The sequence below is a fragment of the Lepeophtheirus salmonis genome, chromosome 11 (assembly GCF_016086655.4).
Source record: "Lepeophtheirus salmonis chromosome 11, UVic_Lsal_1.4, whole genome shotgun sequence".
In the NCBI taxonomy this organism is placed as follows: Eukaryota; Metazoa; Arthropoda; class Copepoda; order Siphonostomatoida; family Caligidae; genus Lepeophtheirus; species Lepeophtheirus salmonis.
This window is the reverse complement of record NC_052141.2, coordinates 20,762,692-20,779,623: the sequence shown is the minus strand read 5'-3', so window position 1 is coordinate 20,779,623 and position 16,932 is coordinate 20,762,692. Positions and strand designations below refer to the sequence as shown.

The 16,932-nt window shown below is 35.5% G+C and overlaps 5 protein-coding genes and 2 long non-coding RNA genes across 7 annotated transcripts; 4 read left to right on the top strand and 3 right to left on the bottom strand.

The window, feature by feature from the left end:
• Nucleotides 1-1,250: 1,250 nt before the first annotated feature.
• On the bottom strand, nt 1,251-2,000 carry LOC121126517 (uncharacterized). The gene is made up of 2 exons (XR_005866967.2): nt 1,487-2,000; nt 1,251-1,420 (listed from the first exon to the last, which is right to left on the bottom strand). It is a non-coding gene; the product is annotated as an uncharacterized lncRNA (long non-coding RNA).
• A 1,758-nt stretch (nt 2,001-3,758) lies between these two features.
• Nucleotides 3,759-4,760, top strand: LOC121125877 (COX assembly mitochondrial protein homolog). The gene is made up of 3 exons (XM_040721131.2): nt 3,759-3,895; nt 4,043-4,335; nt 4,422-4,760. The coding sequence occupies exons 2-3, from the start codon at nt 4,054-4,056 to the stop codon at nt 4,686-4,688; spliced, it is 549 nt and encodes a 182-aa protein (XP_040577065.1). The 5' UTR covers nt 3,759-3,895; nt 4,043-4,053; the 3' UTR covers nt 4,689-4,760.
• Nucleotides 4,404-6,561, bottom strand: LOC121125876 (uncharacterized). Its single transcript, XM_040721129.2, has one exon. The coding sequence runs from the start codon at nt 6,559-6,561 to the stop codon at nt 4,777-4,779; it is 1,785 nt and encodes a 594-aa protein (XP_040577063.1). The 3' UTR covers nt 4,404-4,776.
• A 1,148-nt stretch (nt 6,562-7,709) lies between these two features.
• On the top strand, nt 7,710-12,274 carry LOC121126043 (leucine-rich PPR motif-containing protein, mitochondrial). Its single transcript, XM_040721334.2, has 3 exons — nt 7,710-8,019; nt 8,079-8,229; nt 8,285-12,274. The coding sequence occupies exons 1-3, from the start codon at nt 7,866-7,868 to the stop codon at nt 12,189-12,191; spliced, it is 4,212 nt and encodes a 1,403-aa protein (XP_040577268.1). The 5' UTR covers nt 7,710-7,865; the 3' UTR covers nt 12,192-12,274.
• Nucleotides 12,275-12,413: 139 nt separating this feature from the next.
• On the bottom strand, nt 12,414-13,001 carry LOC121126048 (uncharacterized). The gene is made up of 2 exons (XR_005866803.2): nt 12,860-13,001; nt 12,414-12,803 (listed from the first exon to the last, which is right to left on the bottom strand). It is a non-coding gene; the product is annotated as an uncharacterized lncRNA (long non-coding RNA).
• Nucleotides 12,745-15,165, top strand: LOC121126045 (uncharacterized). Its single transcript, XM_040721336.2, has 2 exons — nt 12,745-13,097; nt 13,175-15,165. The coding sequence occupies exons 1-2, from the start codon at nt 12,974-12,976 to the stop codon at nt 14,320-14,322; spliced, it is 1,272 nt and encodes a 423-aa protein (XP_040577270.1). The 5' UTR covers nt 12,745-12,973; the 3' UTR covers nt 14,323-15,165.
• Nucleotides 15,166-15,314: 149 nt separating this feature from the next.
• LOC121126046 (intraflagellar transport protein 27 homolog) lies at nt 15,315-16,612 on the top strand. Its single transcript, XM_040721337.2, has 3 exons — nt 15,315-15,501; nt 15,585-15,875; nt 15,976-16,612. Exons 1-3 carry the CDS (start codon nt 15,463-15,465, stop codon nt 16,288-16,290), a joined length of 645 nt encoding a protein of 214 aa, XP_040577271.1. The 5' UTR covers nt 15,315-15,462; the 3' UTR covers nt 16,291-16,612.
• Nucleotides 16,613-16,932: the final 320 nt, after the last annotated feature.

Sequence of the window (16,932 nt, the reverse complement as noted above, 5' to 3'; positions counted from 1 at the left end):
CCCAACAAGGTCATACACTTAAAATTTCACACATCTCACCAAACTTACTCTTTGTCTTTTACGAGCACATGCACAAGTGATTAATTTATACTTAGATGCTCTATCTAAAATAACTAAATAGTCATGATAACAGTTTTATAAAATTACTACACAAAGGTATCACGTTCTCAGTCCTATTTTATACAATTTCTTTAACAATTCCACATGTATTTATAATAATAATTTGTCTGAAAAGGGAAAGACGGAAGCACTTGGATGATATCCTATATGTATTTGTATGACACAAGAAGTTAAGTACATGAATACTCCAAGAAGGATGGAGAATCAAAAATGGCTTCTTCTATACAGTTAACTAACTACTCATTTGAAACGCATCCTTATTGGGAACGTGCCTTCCTTGTATAGGGTGGCCTTATCCACTTCTTCTATTCTCCACTCTCAATCTTCCCTCAAAACAATGAGATCTCTCGATCTATTACCTGTAATATCCTGCTCAAGAATGGACTCGGAGTATAAATGATAATAATCCCCACAATGGCGTCTAAACCATTTTTGAACGTCTAAAACTGACCAATTCAACACACACTTGGGCCTCGTCTTCACAACCACGACCTTATTTCCCTCCTCTTCCTCAGTCACCACGGTCATATTTTACAAGCTCACAGACCAAACAAGAACAGTCACATTCCAATCCTTATTGTAATTTAGAACTCAAAACTCTCGGCACAAAGTGATTTTGAAGGACCTTCGCATCTCCGACTCCGAACTGAATCTTCTCTCTCACTTTTTTTTTTCTTCTTCTTTTCTTTTCCCTTTTCTTGATTCTATTCTTCTTTTTCTCTTTTTTCATCACACACACTCACGCACCTACACAGCCCGTACGCTTGAAGGAGGTAGGAGCAAGAGCACTGCACATCCCCCCCTATAGTAAAAAATATCTCCAGCAGCAAGACTGTATCTAAATAAAGTGAATGAAAAAGAAAGACAGAAAGGGAAAATATGACGTCAAAGGGGAACGTTAATAGCAGATCATTTTCATTCATAATTAGATGGCTGCTGCTTCTATAATTAAAGGGAGAGAGAGAAAATTCTCTATGACAACTCTTCTGATTAGTTACATTCCTAACCAATCAGCGCAAAGTACTACTCTAAAACAAAGTAGCAAAACAAAGACCATGTGATCAAGATTTGTACAAGTTAGTGATCGAAATATAATTAGATTAACATGATTCAAATTGTAATACCATGAATTGATGCGTACCAAAGTTATAGGTAATTTATTGTGTCTGCATTAAAGATAAGTCTCAAAAAGGAATTAAATGACAAAATATATATATTTTATTAATTATTGATGGATTTCTTTTGAAGCCTTTCGATATTGGGTCCCTAAGGTTATTTATACGGTATCAGGAAAAAATGGCTGGAGAAAAAAACAAAAAGTGTATAAGTGGAAAATAGACAAGATTCTTTTAAACTGATATAATACCTATCACAAGGATTAATATAATATTTATTAAGATACAAGAAAAATAAACAAATACGATAGCGGTTCGAATGGAAGAAAGGCTTAAGGAAGGAGTCCACTCTACTCCACTATGAAGCTACGTTTGAAATTGGTTCCGGATTCTCATTCTAAATTGAAATGAATGAATATATAGAGTTATAACTTGTAATATTCATATTTTTTGATATAAATATAACTGAAAACCATTATTATTTATTACAAATGGACATATTCTGATTCAAATGTTATTGTTTCATACTAGAAAAATACACATAAAAAATCGTTGAAAGAACCTGTAAGTCACTTGTTATGGTTCTAATAACTTGGCTTGATACATTAGAAATATGAATTTATAGTCCTAAATATACAACTTTGAGGATTCAAGTCCTTTAGGTAACTACGTAATACAGCCTGTTTCGTTCATTTTGTACAAGAAAAAAGGTTTATGAAGAGACGAAGACCATCGTTCTATTGGAATTTTAGATTGCTCCAACTTTACTGTGCTTTACAGTTTTCCTCACACTCTCCAAAAACTCTCATTTGACTACCTCCCCGAATCCTCTCAGTGGTTAGTCGCACTGCAGCATAACGCTTCTTCTTCTGACACATCCTGGAACATAAGGAAGAGGAAATTTCTGCTCTTGCCTAATATTATAATTATGCTAATGCTTGTTCGTCAATCCATGAATAACGGATAAATAAAGTGATTAGTATTTAGCTCTGCTTCCATTCGAACCCCTATCGTGTTTGTTTATTTTTCTTTTATCTTAATAAATATTAATATTCGTGATAGGTCCTATATCAGTTTAAAAGAATCTTACCAATTTTCCACTTAGACACTTTTCCTTTTTTTTCCTGCTAAAATCTATTTATACATACATTAAGTATATGATAGGATATTGTATACTTGAATAAATGCGTTATTTCACATTTGTAAATGACAATGTGTTCTCATGGCATTAACATGCATTGTGTAATAGATGATTAAACTTTATAATGTGATTATTAAGTACGGATAGTTCATTGAATACAAATATGCTTGATGGAAGGTAACTCCTGCTCCTTTGGAATTAAAATAATATCCGTCATCATTTGGCATTAAAAATGAAAATATAGTAGAGTCAATGAGTATTAAATTCTAATGTAATCTAAAGGAGTCGATCTCCAATAACGCAACTTGTTGTAGCCGGAAAAACATTCTTATTGTATGATAGATTCCACTTGGTAAACTAATATGAACTTTGTACAATTATAAAACCATAATATATTTGTCGCAGTTGTAATTAAATATCATCATCACGTGGTATTTTAAATAATTCTTCCATTGTAGGTTAATATTTGAAATTCCAAAAAAATGTTTTTGAGCCAAAAATGATGGGATCACTGATCAGTTACAACTCAAAATCAAATTCGATTTATGTAAATTTTCATAAAAATGTTGGATTAATTATTTAAATTAATGAATTTGCCCTTCAAAATTAGAGTTCGTAATGGTATAAGATTTTGTACCAAGTTTTATTTAATTAACATCTCACTGCATATGAATACTACTCTAATCCAATGATAAACACTGATATTTGAATATGACCAATGTAATATCTACTAAATATCCCTACTACATATCTTAATTTTGTCACGTTATTATTATGGATTAGGGAGTAACAATGTAGGATAATATGAGAACAATATATTATTTGTCCCAGTCCAATAGTTAAATTTTATCTACACTATGCAAATAAGATTGTATAACGATGTAATAACATATTTTTAGTACCTTTTAGGGTCAGATATATAACAAAAATAGGGAATAGGGGGATATATTTTTGATAGTAATGTTTAAGTCCTTCTAATTACTAATAACATTTTCCTTCAGATATTAATGAAAAAAGATATTTCATTGTTAGGTAATACTAAAGCATTAAAAACTTTTAAGTTCTAGAGTCCTTTAGGTAATAAAGTAAAATATTATTGAATATTAATAATATGATAGATACAAGTACTTTGTTATTGTAGTTTATAAAATAATATTACAATATCAATGACTTTGTTACCTTTATGTATCACATAACCTTTCATACTAAAAGAAACAGAAAAAAAAGCCAAAAATCAGTTGGTAGTTAGCCAAAGCTTCCGAACTATGGAAGTATTATTCAATAATTGTTAGGAATTCTACGCAGCTAAGAAAGAGTTCATTAGAATTCAACCAATCAACGTTCCGAATACTGAATAGTACAAAAGGAGCTGAAAAATTGCCAGCTAACAACAAAATACACCTTATATTTTTGTGTGAGTGAGGTAAGGCCGTGATTATGAACCCGAATATCTAGAGATTCGCGTACTAACGTGAGCAGCATAAGTTATTTCATCAGCTGTCGGAATGACATAATTCATGTAATACAGTTGTAAATAAATATAAAATAAAATAAAACAATTTGAAAAGATGTCCGCTACGTCCGGATTGTTTTCATAACAAGCTGCCTATACAAAATAAATATTAATTATAGTAATTCATCCGGAACTCTTTTTGACCATTTCAAGGCTTTTAGGAAATGGGTAATATGTTATTCAGTAAGCGTCTGACAGAGGACACGTCCTCTGCGGACATGCGCCTTCTCCCATCTCACATGTACAATGGGCCCCTTAGCTTGGGAGATCCCAATTACAGAGGACTGAGTAAAATGGAAGAAGATCCCCTTATACCCCAACGAATGCGAGAAATCGTACGGACTATTCACTGTCTAGATGAGTCAAACAAATTTGATGAGTGTGGAAAGGAGCACGGAGGCTTCAAAGGCATCATTGCCTGCCAGGAGCCTTGTAATCAAATGAAGGTACCTTTGAGTTTTTTAAATATATGTATGTATTTCAATAATAATACTAATAATATAATTAATAATGATTTTCTTTTATGTTATAGGAATGTATTGCAAAATATTTCCACGATACAGAGTTCCGAAATATGGTGACAGAAGAGTATCTCAATGAGAGGTCCCATTACCGGCAAACTGGAATTAAAACGCCACGATATATCCAAAAAGAGTGGCAAAATAGAGATCTTGTGAATGATCCACCTTTTGATGAAAATGGCAAATACATTCCACAGAAACCAAATGGGTGGGACAAATCATACAAAGAGACAGGGCCGCCTTCATGGGCATCATACAATTACAATTTTAACTCCTGATTCATCTTTAAATAGTCATACACCATAACCCATAGTGATAATATTGTAGTAGAATAAAAGTGAGAATACATATATTTGTGTAGAGCGTTTATCTTTTTCTCGAAGATACCTCTTTGGATCTTCCTTTTTCAACTATAGATTCAGAAGAGGATGAGCGTCTCCTTTTTTTATCCACACTTTTATGTCTACGACGGCGTCCCTCTGGACTAGAAGAATCCTGAGTACGTCTTCTACCATTTTTTCGATCTCTACTACGACCTCTTTCTGAATTCTGTGAGGTGGAAGAATAACTTCTTTTCCTTCTATCCTTTTTGTTGCCCTCTTTCACTCGTTCTTTTTCGGAGGAATCATCAGAAGAAGAGTCGGAATCGTTCCTCTTTTTTCTTTCCTCGTTATGTGACGATCCATTAGTATTTTTGGGCTTACTGATGTGCTTCGTTCTATTCTGAGAATATTCTCTTTTCTTCCTGGAGCCACTTGTTGGGTTATCGCTTGAACTACGAGAGCGACGTCGTCCCTTCTTTGTAGGAGTGTTTCTCTCTTGAACATGGTGTGCAGAGTCATCTGAACTGGAAGAGTCGCGTTTCCTGCCTTTGATACTCTTTCTTTCTTTGTCAGGGCTCGAAGAATATCTTCTCCGTTTGGAGGCAAAAGGTGGGCGATGACCATTCTTTTCTCTTTGATTTATATAACTTCGCCTCTCAGGACTGGCAGAATCATGCCTTTGCCTCGTGTCACGAGGAGTGATCTTTCGTGAAGGACTGGAAGAATCATGTTTTCGGCTATTGTTAATATATGAATATTTTTTCCTTCTTTCCGTGCTAGAAGACTCTCTTTTTCGGGGGTTTTCTTCCTGATTATACTTTCTTCGCGTATCCTCAAATGATTCATCGTTCTTCTCTGATTTAATATACTTGTCTTTTTTCTCGTAGTCCCTTCTATCACCACCATGCTTAGCGTGAGAGGGTGAAGGAATTGATGGTCTATAATTTCTTCCTCTATGATGATCCCGTCTTTCAGGACTCGATGAGTCTCTTTCATTTTTACGACGTGATCTTTCATCATTTTTGGATTCACTGCGCCTTTGTGACTTTTTGTTAGATGAGGAGTCGTCTGAATCGGAGAAGGAGGATGAAGAATTGGATCGACGTTTCTTTTTCTCCTTCTTTTTCAACTTTTTGAGACGTTTGGCTTCTTTCCGCTCCATTTTATTCAACTTTTTGAGTAATTTCTTTTTATGCTCTTTGCTCATCCCCTTGATAAGTTCCTCATTACTCATTTTTTCCTCTTTGACCATGTTATAGTTGGAGCTTTTAATATCCCAAGCGCTCCAACGCATTTTCATTCCATCATCCTTCATTTCCTGGAGGAGCTTCTTTTGGTCAATGGATCCAACAGGTGCTTCAGCATCCAAGGCCTTTCCATAGAGAGGACACTCCTTGTCCGTATTAATATGTCCATACTTGTGACATTTGACACACCTCACATTGCGGACCAAGATGCCAAAGGGCTGATCCATGATGGATTCATCTCCCTTGCAGTAGGACTCTCTGGGAGCACTTCCCCATTTCGCTTGCCACTCAAACTTGTACTGAGGCTCTCCATCTTGGTCATCATCCTTCTTATCCGCTCTTTTGGCTCCAGGAGGAGGCTCATACATAAAGTTGAGTCCCAATTTCTCCTTGGACTCCTTGGAGAGAAGAGCCTTGTTGTTGTACAGCTCCTGCTCACGCTCATATTGTTGTCGAAGATCGTCCTGCTTCTTCTTTTCTGCCTCTGTTCGCTGCTCTGCCATCCACACTCGCTTCAAATTGTCTCTCGAAGCAGGATGGAAAAACTTTTTGCACATGTAATTATTGTAGCCCTTCCCCATTTTTACTTTGTCTCTTGATATTCAGGTTACACACTCTAGTTAGTACTTACTGATTCGATTCTACAAACAGCCCAAGAGTCACGGATCCAAATTAATAAATGGTAGACGACCAGTAACCTGAGTCTCACGTTATTTTAAAAATATAAACGTCACTCAACTCTCATCCAATATGAATGAATTCATCAGAAAACAGAGCTGATAAAATTCCTTCTCTCTAGCTTTTCTTGGGCAAGGAACAATGAAATACATGTAACATGTCAAATCTTCTTTTGGCGTACACTTATTTTGACTCTAGTGCAAAAGAAATGCCTTGCATTTATATAATAAATGATGTAAATTGAAGCTTTAACACCTCATATCTACTCCATTTCTAAACCTAATTACATTTACTTTAATGGAAAGTTGAAGCATCAAACAATTATCCTTTCAATGACATCGAACTTGTACGATATATATTGAATTTAACCCAATTTGTATAATGAAACAAATATGTTATGAACAGTATACTCTTTAATAAGGAAGATAAAATGGAGCTAATTTAAGATTTCATCAAATTTTTCGTGGAAAAATTAGCAATTAAAGAACTTTTTTGAAACACTTTTCCGTTTTTCATTAGAATGAAATTGGCAATTTACTTCAGAAACAAAATTTGAAGCTTAGATATTGAAGAATGATTTGAGAGTAATTTGATTGAAAAAGGCGTTGGGTAGGTGGTTATTACTGATGATGGATTTTGAAAGCATTCAAGCAAGATAAGAAAAGGATTTGCTCTCGTTCATTTGCAAAAATGGGCTTGGAATGGATACACATTGTTTAATGGTGTATATTATACATGGTTTCAATATAAAAATTGTGTGAAATTTTAAGATATTTAATACATATTCTATATTTGTTTAATGCTTAATTTTTAATAAATACAAATTTGAGATGGGGTAGAAATAAGGTGTTAAATTGTCAATTTACAGCCTTTACTTTATAAATATGAGACATTTATTTTTTCACTCCCGTCAACCACATAAAAAAGAGTGTGTTTCATATTCATTTCCCTATCTTAATTGGCTCTCTCTCTCTCTCGTCCTCTTCTTTTTTAATTATAATTTCGATGACATCATATGAATTATGATGAGGTCATGAGGGGACGTCATTGTCAAAGCAAGCTAACCAACAAGAAACAAATTTCATAGTCAAGGGAAAAGAAAACAGCTGACTGTTTATTTTCCAATTTTTGGCCATCTCTTCGTAGCTGCTCATACATATATATTTTATATTTTGTCTGATTCAACGTGCTTATCAGAATTTGAGGGATGTTGGGGGCTTTTCTGAGGTTACGAAAGGCCATTTTGCCTCTTCGATCTCCTTTTCTCTCTTCTATTCGAAACATCAGTCATGAAGAGCGTCTCTATCAAACTGACATCTATCTGAAACGGAACGGGAGGATCTCCATCGATAGTTTCCATGGTATGAATTCCGAGGATTTGTATTGAAATGTGTACTATATCCATTATTTTTGTAATTAGAAATTAGTAAAGCACCCAAAATCACACCGGATCGTGCCCTTCTTCTGTTCCGGTGCTGTGGAATGCTCTTACCGGATGAACTCCCGATGAAACGGCATGAAATGATGTTAAATCTGAAAAGCAAGTTCAAGCCCCCATTCCTGGACATAAGGTACGTGTTTGGCCCTTGACTCCATTCCTTTTGATTGATCCATGAATCCCTTTAGCCATGCCAATACACAGCTCCTCGTTCAAAATGAAAACGGAATCCCCTTCAATCCTTCCGAGGCCCTCGCTGAAATTGAAAGTATAGGTCTTGTGCCGAATCGTGTGACATACCAGCATTTGATCGAGTGCTATGCCTCAAGTGGGGATGTGGAGTCTGCCAATGCTATATTAGCTCATATGAAAGAAGCGGGTATGCCGGTTAACGAATGGATATTTGGATCTCTCATCACTGCTCACTGTCTATCCGGAAACTATGAAGGTGCAAAAAGTGTGATGGAAGTCATGAAGACCAGTGGACTGGAAGTAGGGAATGAAGCCCACACAACCTATATCATTGGAGTTTTAAAAAATAGGGCGAAGGACATTAGTGGTCTGGAGTTGAGTCGTTTATTTGAAGACGCCAAGCTAAAGGAAATATCCTTTTGTGATCACGATATCTTTCAAGTTTTAAAATCTGCATCTGATCTCAATAGAATTGATCTAGCTGATGAAATCATTTCATATTTGCCTCGAAAATCTGGATACTATCAGGAAATGAGGAATCATATACCAAGCCTTATATTTAATGGGCATCTCTCAGTTGCTCTCGATTTGTTCCAAGATTTTGCGAGTAATATTCAAAAGGATGATACTGGTCTTTCCATGAGAGTGGCTGGCGAGTTTATTCCTTTGGCCATGGTTCGCTCGGGGGGCAAATACTCAGCTAAGGAAATTGAGGAAGCTATTGATGGCCTTGTAACTAATGATGTCGGGTTCATATTTTCTGATACCCTTGTCACTTGTATTGAAGAAGGGTATACGAGTTTGAGTAAGGAACTAGGAAACATAATGCAAGCTCGTAAGCTTTTTGATCGTCGACATTTCATTCCTTACATTCGAAGGAAGACAAGGAGTATAGTAGATAGCGGAGGAAACTTGTTGCATGACATGGGTGACTTCATTTCTAAATTAATCACCAACAATATATTTCCATCTATGCAGTCCTACTCTCAAGACATACTTCCTCCAATCATTTCGAATAGAACCAGTATGGACGGTCGGACAATTCATGCGGTTAGAGATCTCTTGACAGCTGTGAAAGATAGATGTGGTCGAATACCTCCTTATTCAGACCTTGGAAATGCAGCCGTTCAGCATCATTTGAATTTGGAAAAGGAAAATTCATTCAAAGAGGCGCTTCGTATGTTATCCAACATCCGAACAGAATGGGTTCTTCCAATTAGTTGGAAGATGTCACTAGCAAGATCTTATCTAGTTTCGAATAACTTGGATTATTTGACGGCTTTCTTTTTCTTTTGTTTAAGAGAACAACTCAAAACTGGAGAATTGGCTGATCGCAATGCTACTATCTGGGATACCATACCCCTCATTCATTCATTTGCACCACGATATATTCAGAATAAAGACCCAGATCTAGTGTTAAAGGATGTACTCTCTCATCTCTCTTCTGCTAAAATATTGCCTCCTAAAAATGTTGCAAAATTATGGAAAAGAACAATTGAAGATCCAAGTGTACTTCAATTGATTGATGACCTTAGCGAACCTCAGCAATGGTCCAAGATAGAGGACGAACAAATGAATGAAACTATTTTTACAAAAATATTCCATAAAAATGTCACGGAGCCAATGTTACTGGGTAGCGAGTCAAAGGGCAAAGAAATTCACGTGTCATTGATTAAGTCCATTGCCGAAGATAAGTTTGTTGAAGGAGCGGACATGATTTTAAAAGTAATGAAACCCCAGGGCTTTGTAGTCGCTCCTAGAGAAGTCCATGATCTCATTTTAGGTCTTTGTTTAGATAACAAGTCTGAGAAAGCCTTGGAAATATTTAATGCAGCTATGGAACAGGATAGGGCCAAAGTATTTGCTGCAACTGCCGCGCATCTATTGGGTCATCTTCTTACTAAAGACGAAGATAGTGTCTGGAAGAACTTTTTGCACAACTCTGTCCAATTTGATAAGCTTATTTCAAAACAAGGTGTTAGAATTGATGAATACTTTTCGTCTCTCACTTTACATTTGGATGAAGAGTCCAAGAAGATCAAGTTGGATGAAGTCAAGACCATTCTCGAGGAAAAAGGAGTTGTTTCCTCCAAATTTAATTTTTTGGAAGAAGGGAATGAGCGGACTATCTACCGATTACACTCAACCATCGTTGATCTTATTGATCGAAACAAGGTGGATGAAGCTTATAATGCCTTTAATGCTGGTATAAAGGAGGTGGGTGTCATCTATGCTGGAACGTGTATTCAAATGGCTGGTGCTCTAGCAAAACATTCTGACCCTTCAAATGTACTTAAGCACTTTCTTACATCTCTCTCTGAAGATAAGATTCACGCTCGACAACCTTGGAATGCATTTGTAGTATCACTATTGAATCATATCGTTGATCATTTAGAAGATCTTTCAAAAGGCTATACACTTCTTGAAGATTTATATGAAGATGGATTTGTGCCCTCCAAGATCTGTAAGGCATATTACAACACAAAGGTAGGTCTTCTAATAAAAGAAAATAAAATAGAAGAGGCATTGGCATTGCTATTGGAAGCGGGAGAGCAGGATGTACTAGTTAAAAATCAGGATATGATGAAGATTTTTGCAGAAAAAGAGGATTTAGAAAGTTTGCAAAAAGTATTGGATGTTAGCATTGGGATTTTAGGAGAAGTGAATGCTCTATATAGTCTTATTCGATGCTTCTTGGATTTAAAAAAGTTCCCTCAAGTCAAAAAACTGTTGGAAACCCCTGGTTTTAGATATGTTTCCTCGAATGTTCAAAACCTCGTGGAATACTTAATAAGGTCAGAAAACATAAATGGGCTCGAGCATTTCGTCAATTCTAGTCGCAACTTATTTGGATGTGATCGAGATTACCTCTTTTCTAAGCTTCTCTCTTCTGTATCTAAGGAGAACCAGGGTGAAAAGGCATCGGAGATCTGGATTAACTTACAAGAGGAAGGTCATATTCCATCTCCTGCATTAAAAGCCTACATTGCAAATGCTCTACGTTCTGCAGGGAAATATGTTCCATTTTCTGAGGCGAGTGAATTAGTATCAGATCTTGAAGGATCCTCTAAAAGGAGAAAGATCGAAAATTCCCCAGTTTATAATCCTATCTTAAAGTCCCTCATTGATTCCAAAGATGATTCCAAAGCCAGTTTTGACCTTATCTTTAGTCTTGAGGAGTCGGAACGAAATGACCTTCTCTCCTCTAAGCAAGGAATTAGTGCATTTGCTTATATTTTGAAAAACTCCAATTCTGAGGATCTCATCAGCTATGAGAGTCTTCTATCAGATGACCTCAATAAACTCTTTTTCATTGCAAGAAGGAAAATGAAGGCTCTTATTGCGGAGCGTAAAGTTGACATTGTTGACTCAATTAGGGAAAATCCGGACTCCATCCCATCTGTTAAAATCGTGTCTGAGGTTGCAGATGCAGACTCTTTGCGAGAGCTTTATAATTTAAAAGACAATTTTTCAGATACCGGAAAGGCCATTGTTGTTACTTCAGCATTCATCAAGGGTAATTTCTCTCTTGTCAAGGAGTTTATTTCCTCTTCAGAGAAGAATGATAGGTCATTCATCCATTTTAAGCGTTATATTCATGGAAACATAGACTGCATCCCAGATGTTGAGGAGTTTTTAGACTCTCTTAAAAAGGAGGATCTCATTATGGACCTTGGAGGACCCATCTACAGTTATCTCCTAGAAAAAACGCATGCTTTAAGTACATCCCGGGATAAAATCTCAAACTTTATATTAGAACTCTCCAAGAATAAAGTGGATTTGAGGAATATGTCAACATCAGCTTTAAAGGTTTGTGCAAATCATTGTGAGGATGAAGTCATGAAGAAAAATATTATTGGTCTGCTCTCTGAAAGGACTAAGAAAGCCTCTTTGGCTCGTTAAAGACTGTTATTGTTGCATTTAATAATTGATTTTTTTTTAAATGGATTCATCTACTCAAAAAATATAAGTGGGAAGGCTCTCAATATGATTGTCTTAGATTTTCTGTTCTCTATGCTTTAAAAAATGTATATATATTCATATTTTTTTAATTTAATTCGGTTGGATGAGAGAGGAAAGTTATGCTTAAAAGGGAAAGTACATAGACGGATAATTTAATGTCTTGTTTGTTTTGTTGGCCATAGATTCGCCATGTTTTTATTTCCATTAATCTTTATTTGACCAGGGAATATGTTTGAAAAATTAGGGGAGCAGTGTTTGAGAGAAAATGGTTAGTTTGGAGATGGTTCGATAATGTTTTGTAAAGATTTTTTGATGACATGATCTTAGGGTTTACAATTAGATTTTAGAGCAGAAGTGAAGGGTTCTCTCATGGTATATATATATAAATAATTTTTTCAAATGGAAAGGCCTTTCTTGAATTTTTTTCTTTATTTTGCCTTTGCGGCCTTTAGTCGACCTTGCTCAACAACCAAGCTCTACATCTTTTCTTTTTTTTGGCGCCACCTCTCCTTCATTTTTACTCTTCCTTGATATAGAGTCGTTTCTTCCTAACTTGGAAAATAGCATTATAATTTGATGTAATATTATAAGGATATCGTTTTCCATACTTGCTATGTCTCCTACGACTCCACTTTGAATAATCCACCACACCAGGAAAGTCTGCAAATTGAACTATTGAATAATATTTTCAAGATTGCTTCAAGGCATCGGGGGGGTACAAAATGGCAGTTGCATCCATTTTCGTTTTTGTTTCAACACTTTTGTTACTCCTTCACCGAGCTTCAATGAATCCATCTGATTGTTGGAATGACGATAAGTTAAAGGCAATGTCTGCCAAAGAAGGAGGTATGTACAATATGGCTGATCATTATATTTCGTTTAACTCACCCTGTCTATAATCGTATCCTCCTTTTTTATAATAGATGAACATGATAAAAATTTATCTAAATTCAATATGATGGTCAAATGTCTCATGCAAGAAAAATCTCCAGGAAGTGTCTCAGGGAATATTGACTGGAATCAATTCAACAACATTGCTCAATCTGGACGGTTCCCTAAGAAAAATAATAACAATAACAACAACCAAATCCCTCCTCAACAACCGAACTATCCAAATATGGATAATAATCGACGAAATAGAAACCGAGGGGGAAATGATGATTATTACGATAATAGACAACCTCCTAAAGACTGGGTTCGTCCTGGTTCTGATAATAATAATAATCGTAAAAAAGATTGGTCTGGAGGAGGTGGAGGGTCTCGAAATACTCAAATGGAAAGTCAACCTCGACCAGGTGTTCATCCAGAAGATTGGAATGAAAAATCAGCTGAGGATCCTATAGATGATCGCAGAGATCAGAGATATAATAGTGATAGAATTAATACTCCCCTTTGGGGACAGCCCTCCGATCATGGATACAATCCAAAAAAGGAAGGGGGACGTAAAAGGGGCAATAATCGACAAAATAGGAACAAAAATCGTGATAACAAGCGGATCGAGGATTCAATTCGTGATAACAGCCCCTTGGACATGCTAAACCATGCCAATAATCCTAATGTTAATAACAATAACCTAAGGGGCCCAGATGGGAGACTCCTAAATAAGGGTCCGGATGACCGTAATTCTGATCCATCATGGGTCGATGGAGGAATGAATGGCAGACCTTACGAAGATGGAAATCCTTTTATTTCTGCCGATTTCGGTGGGGATGCTAACTTGTCCCTTCACAGAAAATATGGATATGCTGTAATGGCAATGTCAGTGGTAGTATTAGCAGTTCTCATGGTCAGCACAATATTTTGCTGTAATTCCTCAAACTCGACCATGAGTCAGCCTGCAGTTGCAGGAATAGCACAACTGGACAATTATTCTCTTTATTCCTACAAACAAGGCATGGTCCTCCCTGCTACGACGGATACTCTTAGGTCTGGAACCATAAGAAGCTCCATGAGAACGGATACATTGCGTAGCTCTGCCACAAATCAGCAATTTAGGTCTTCGCCTCAATATCGTGTCTCAGATATTGATCCTGACTTTGCACGGAGATATAAAGATGAGAATCATTACTAAGGGATTTGAATTTTAAAAAAAACACAAAAAAAACAGTGCTGTTCTTTTTTTTTATTGGTTGAATAACATATAGGATCGAATTAATTAATGAACAATTAATAATTTATTCCTTAGACATATGGATAAATTCATACATTTTCTCACAAATGGCATAACTATTATGTGAAATCATATGTACGTATCTCAACCTCTGTAACTCATCCAATGTGTTCATTTTCCTACTAAGCTACTATTAACTCTTTATACTTAATTGAACTTTCATCTCCTAAAATAGAGCATCATACCATCCCTACCTAGCAAATAAAACACTCGTGCTCAAACATTTTAACATAATTACTGCTTTTACCCCATTTTTACTTTATTTCTAAATTACATAAAAAATCGTATATATAATATTAATGATGATAAATGGTTACCATTTTTCTTTCGATAATGATTTTTTTTTTTTTACTTCCTTAGATAGAGAAATTAGATCTGTTACTTAAGACATTTTATATAATTAATTAAGTTCCTTTTAAAAATACTGTAATAACACTTCAAAGCATTTACCAATTATTGTAAATATTAATTCATGTGTCAATGTTTTATAGAGAAATACTATTTGATGTTAGAGTAATTAATTTATAACATGATTTTTTTTTGTGTGTGAAGATATTTAATTGGACAAAATATTAGTTGTAACATTTATATTATAAATAACTTTTCATATATTTAATTCCATGGTTATTGTTTTCTTAATTATACTACAAAAGAATCCCCAGAAAAGTCTGAAATGAATTTGGCATCATTTATTTGATTTATAATATGATAAAATAATAATAAATTAAAGTCATCATAACATCATTTCCCGTCGTTTTAATATTTAATGTGAGCTAGAGAAGGTATAGTAAAATGAGGAGGAGAGGCTGACTGGAAAGTATGATCGCGTTGTAGAGGGCCAAGGTGAAAGGAAAGGTACAGATAGATTGGGGATTAACGAACAAGACTTAAAGATTTCACCTCCGGGCTGCATTCTTTCGTATCTTCGATTAAACTAACAAGAGGGAGAAACATGTATTATGGATTATCCTTGATCATGTAAAATTCCTAAGTTACCTACTTATAATATTCTTTGATTAGAAAGCATACCTTTCTTGAAGAATGGATTTTCAAAGTATTTCAAATACAATCCGTGTCAAAGTAAGCGTTCTGGTTCAGAAATATTGTCAATTTCCTACATATTATAGGTATAATGTAACTTACTAATCCTTCATATTTGGTAGTGTGCCGTTATTGGGGATTCCATGGTTGGAAAGTCCTCACTCCTCTCTCAACTCACCTCAGATGGAAAAAGTTTCCCGAAAAACTATCTCATGACACAAGGTGCAGACATGACTCACAAATCTGTCAATATACCGGATACGAATGACGTTGTGGAGCTATATCTGCTCGATTCTTCTGGTAAAGAAATGTATTCCTCCATACTCTCTGAGATTTGGAAATCCGAGGATATCGCCTTAGTTATTGTGGTATATGATGTTACGAATGAAGAGTCTTTTCGTAGGGTTTCATGGGTGAGTTATTTGTACTATTCGTATTTATATAAGGAACCAAGATGGACAAATATATATATATATATATTTGGTACTAAAAATGATGTTTGTTCGACTTTAGTGGGTCAATAGATTGCACAAGTCCTCTTCATCTGAAGAAGATGATAAAGAAGAAAAGGATCAAGAGGATTTGAATTTTGAAGAGAGAAAATCTTCTTTTCCTGGTGTACTCATTGGGAATAAAATTGATATGAAGGAGCGTAGAGTCATCTCTCCCAAACTAGGGAGTGAGTTAGCCTCAAAACTCTCCTTGGTGTATTTTGAGACCTCTTCTAAAGACTATCAAGGATGCGAGGAGCCATTCTATTACCTTGCAAATGAGTGGTATAAACTCTACAATGAAAAATGCGAGCGTATAGTAAACAATGGAGTTTAATAATATGTACATTTATCGACAATGGTTAATATTTCATATTAACATCATATTACTCGACACATCATTTAATAATATTGTACACCCATAAATGTATAAATAAAAATTATCAAAATATAAATAACAAGAATAAAAAAAAAAAAATCCTTATTCAGTAAATACAAAATGGCTATTTTATGATAACATAATGAATGTGTTGATTAATTATCCATATGGTTGAGCCATGAAGACATTGACTTCAGGTGCTAGACTTTTTCGAAACTCTTTTGGTCATTGCTTTCTTTGGAGGCAGAGGTGCCATACCGTTTTTACGGGGTGATTTGGAGAGCTTCTTCTTATTTACGGACTTTTTCTTTGAGCTGTTAGAAGTCGTAGGAGTCGAGGATCCAAGTTTTTTCTTATTTTTAAGTCCATTAGAGAGCCATTCTTTCTTACTCGACGACTTGACTGTGGAAGTCTTAGACGTCTTCTTTTTCTTGGGACTCTCCGCCTTGTTATCTTCCGAATCGCTCTCATACTCCTCTCTCCAAATATCTCTTGGCGAGGGGTAATAGGGATAAGACAAACGAAATGTTCCCGAAAATCCCTTCCCAGAGACTCTCATGATATGTCCCTTCTGTAAGAGTCTCTCCAAACAATTTTTTA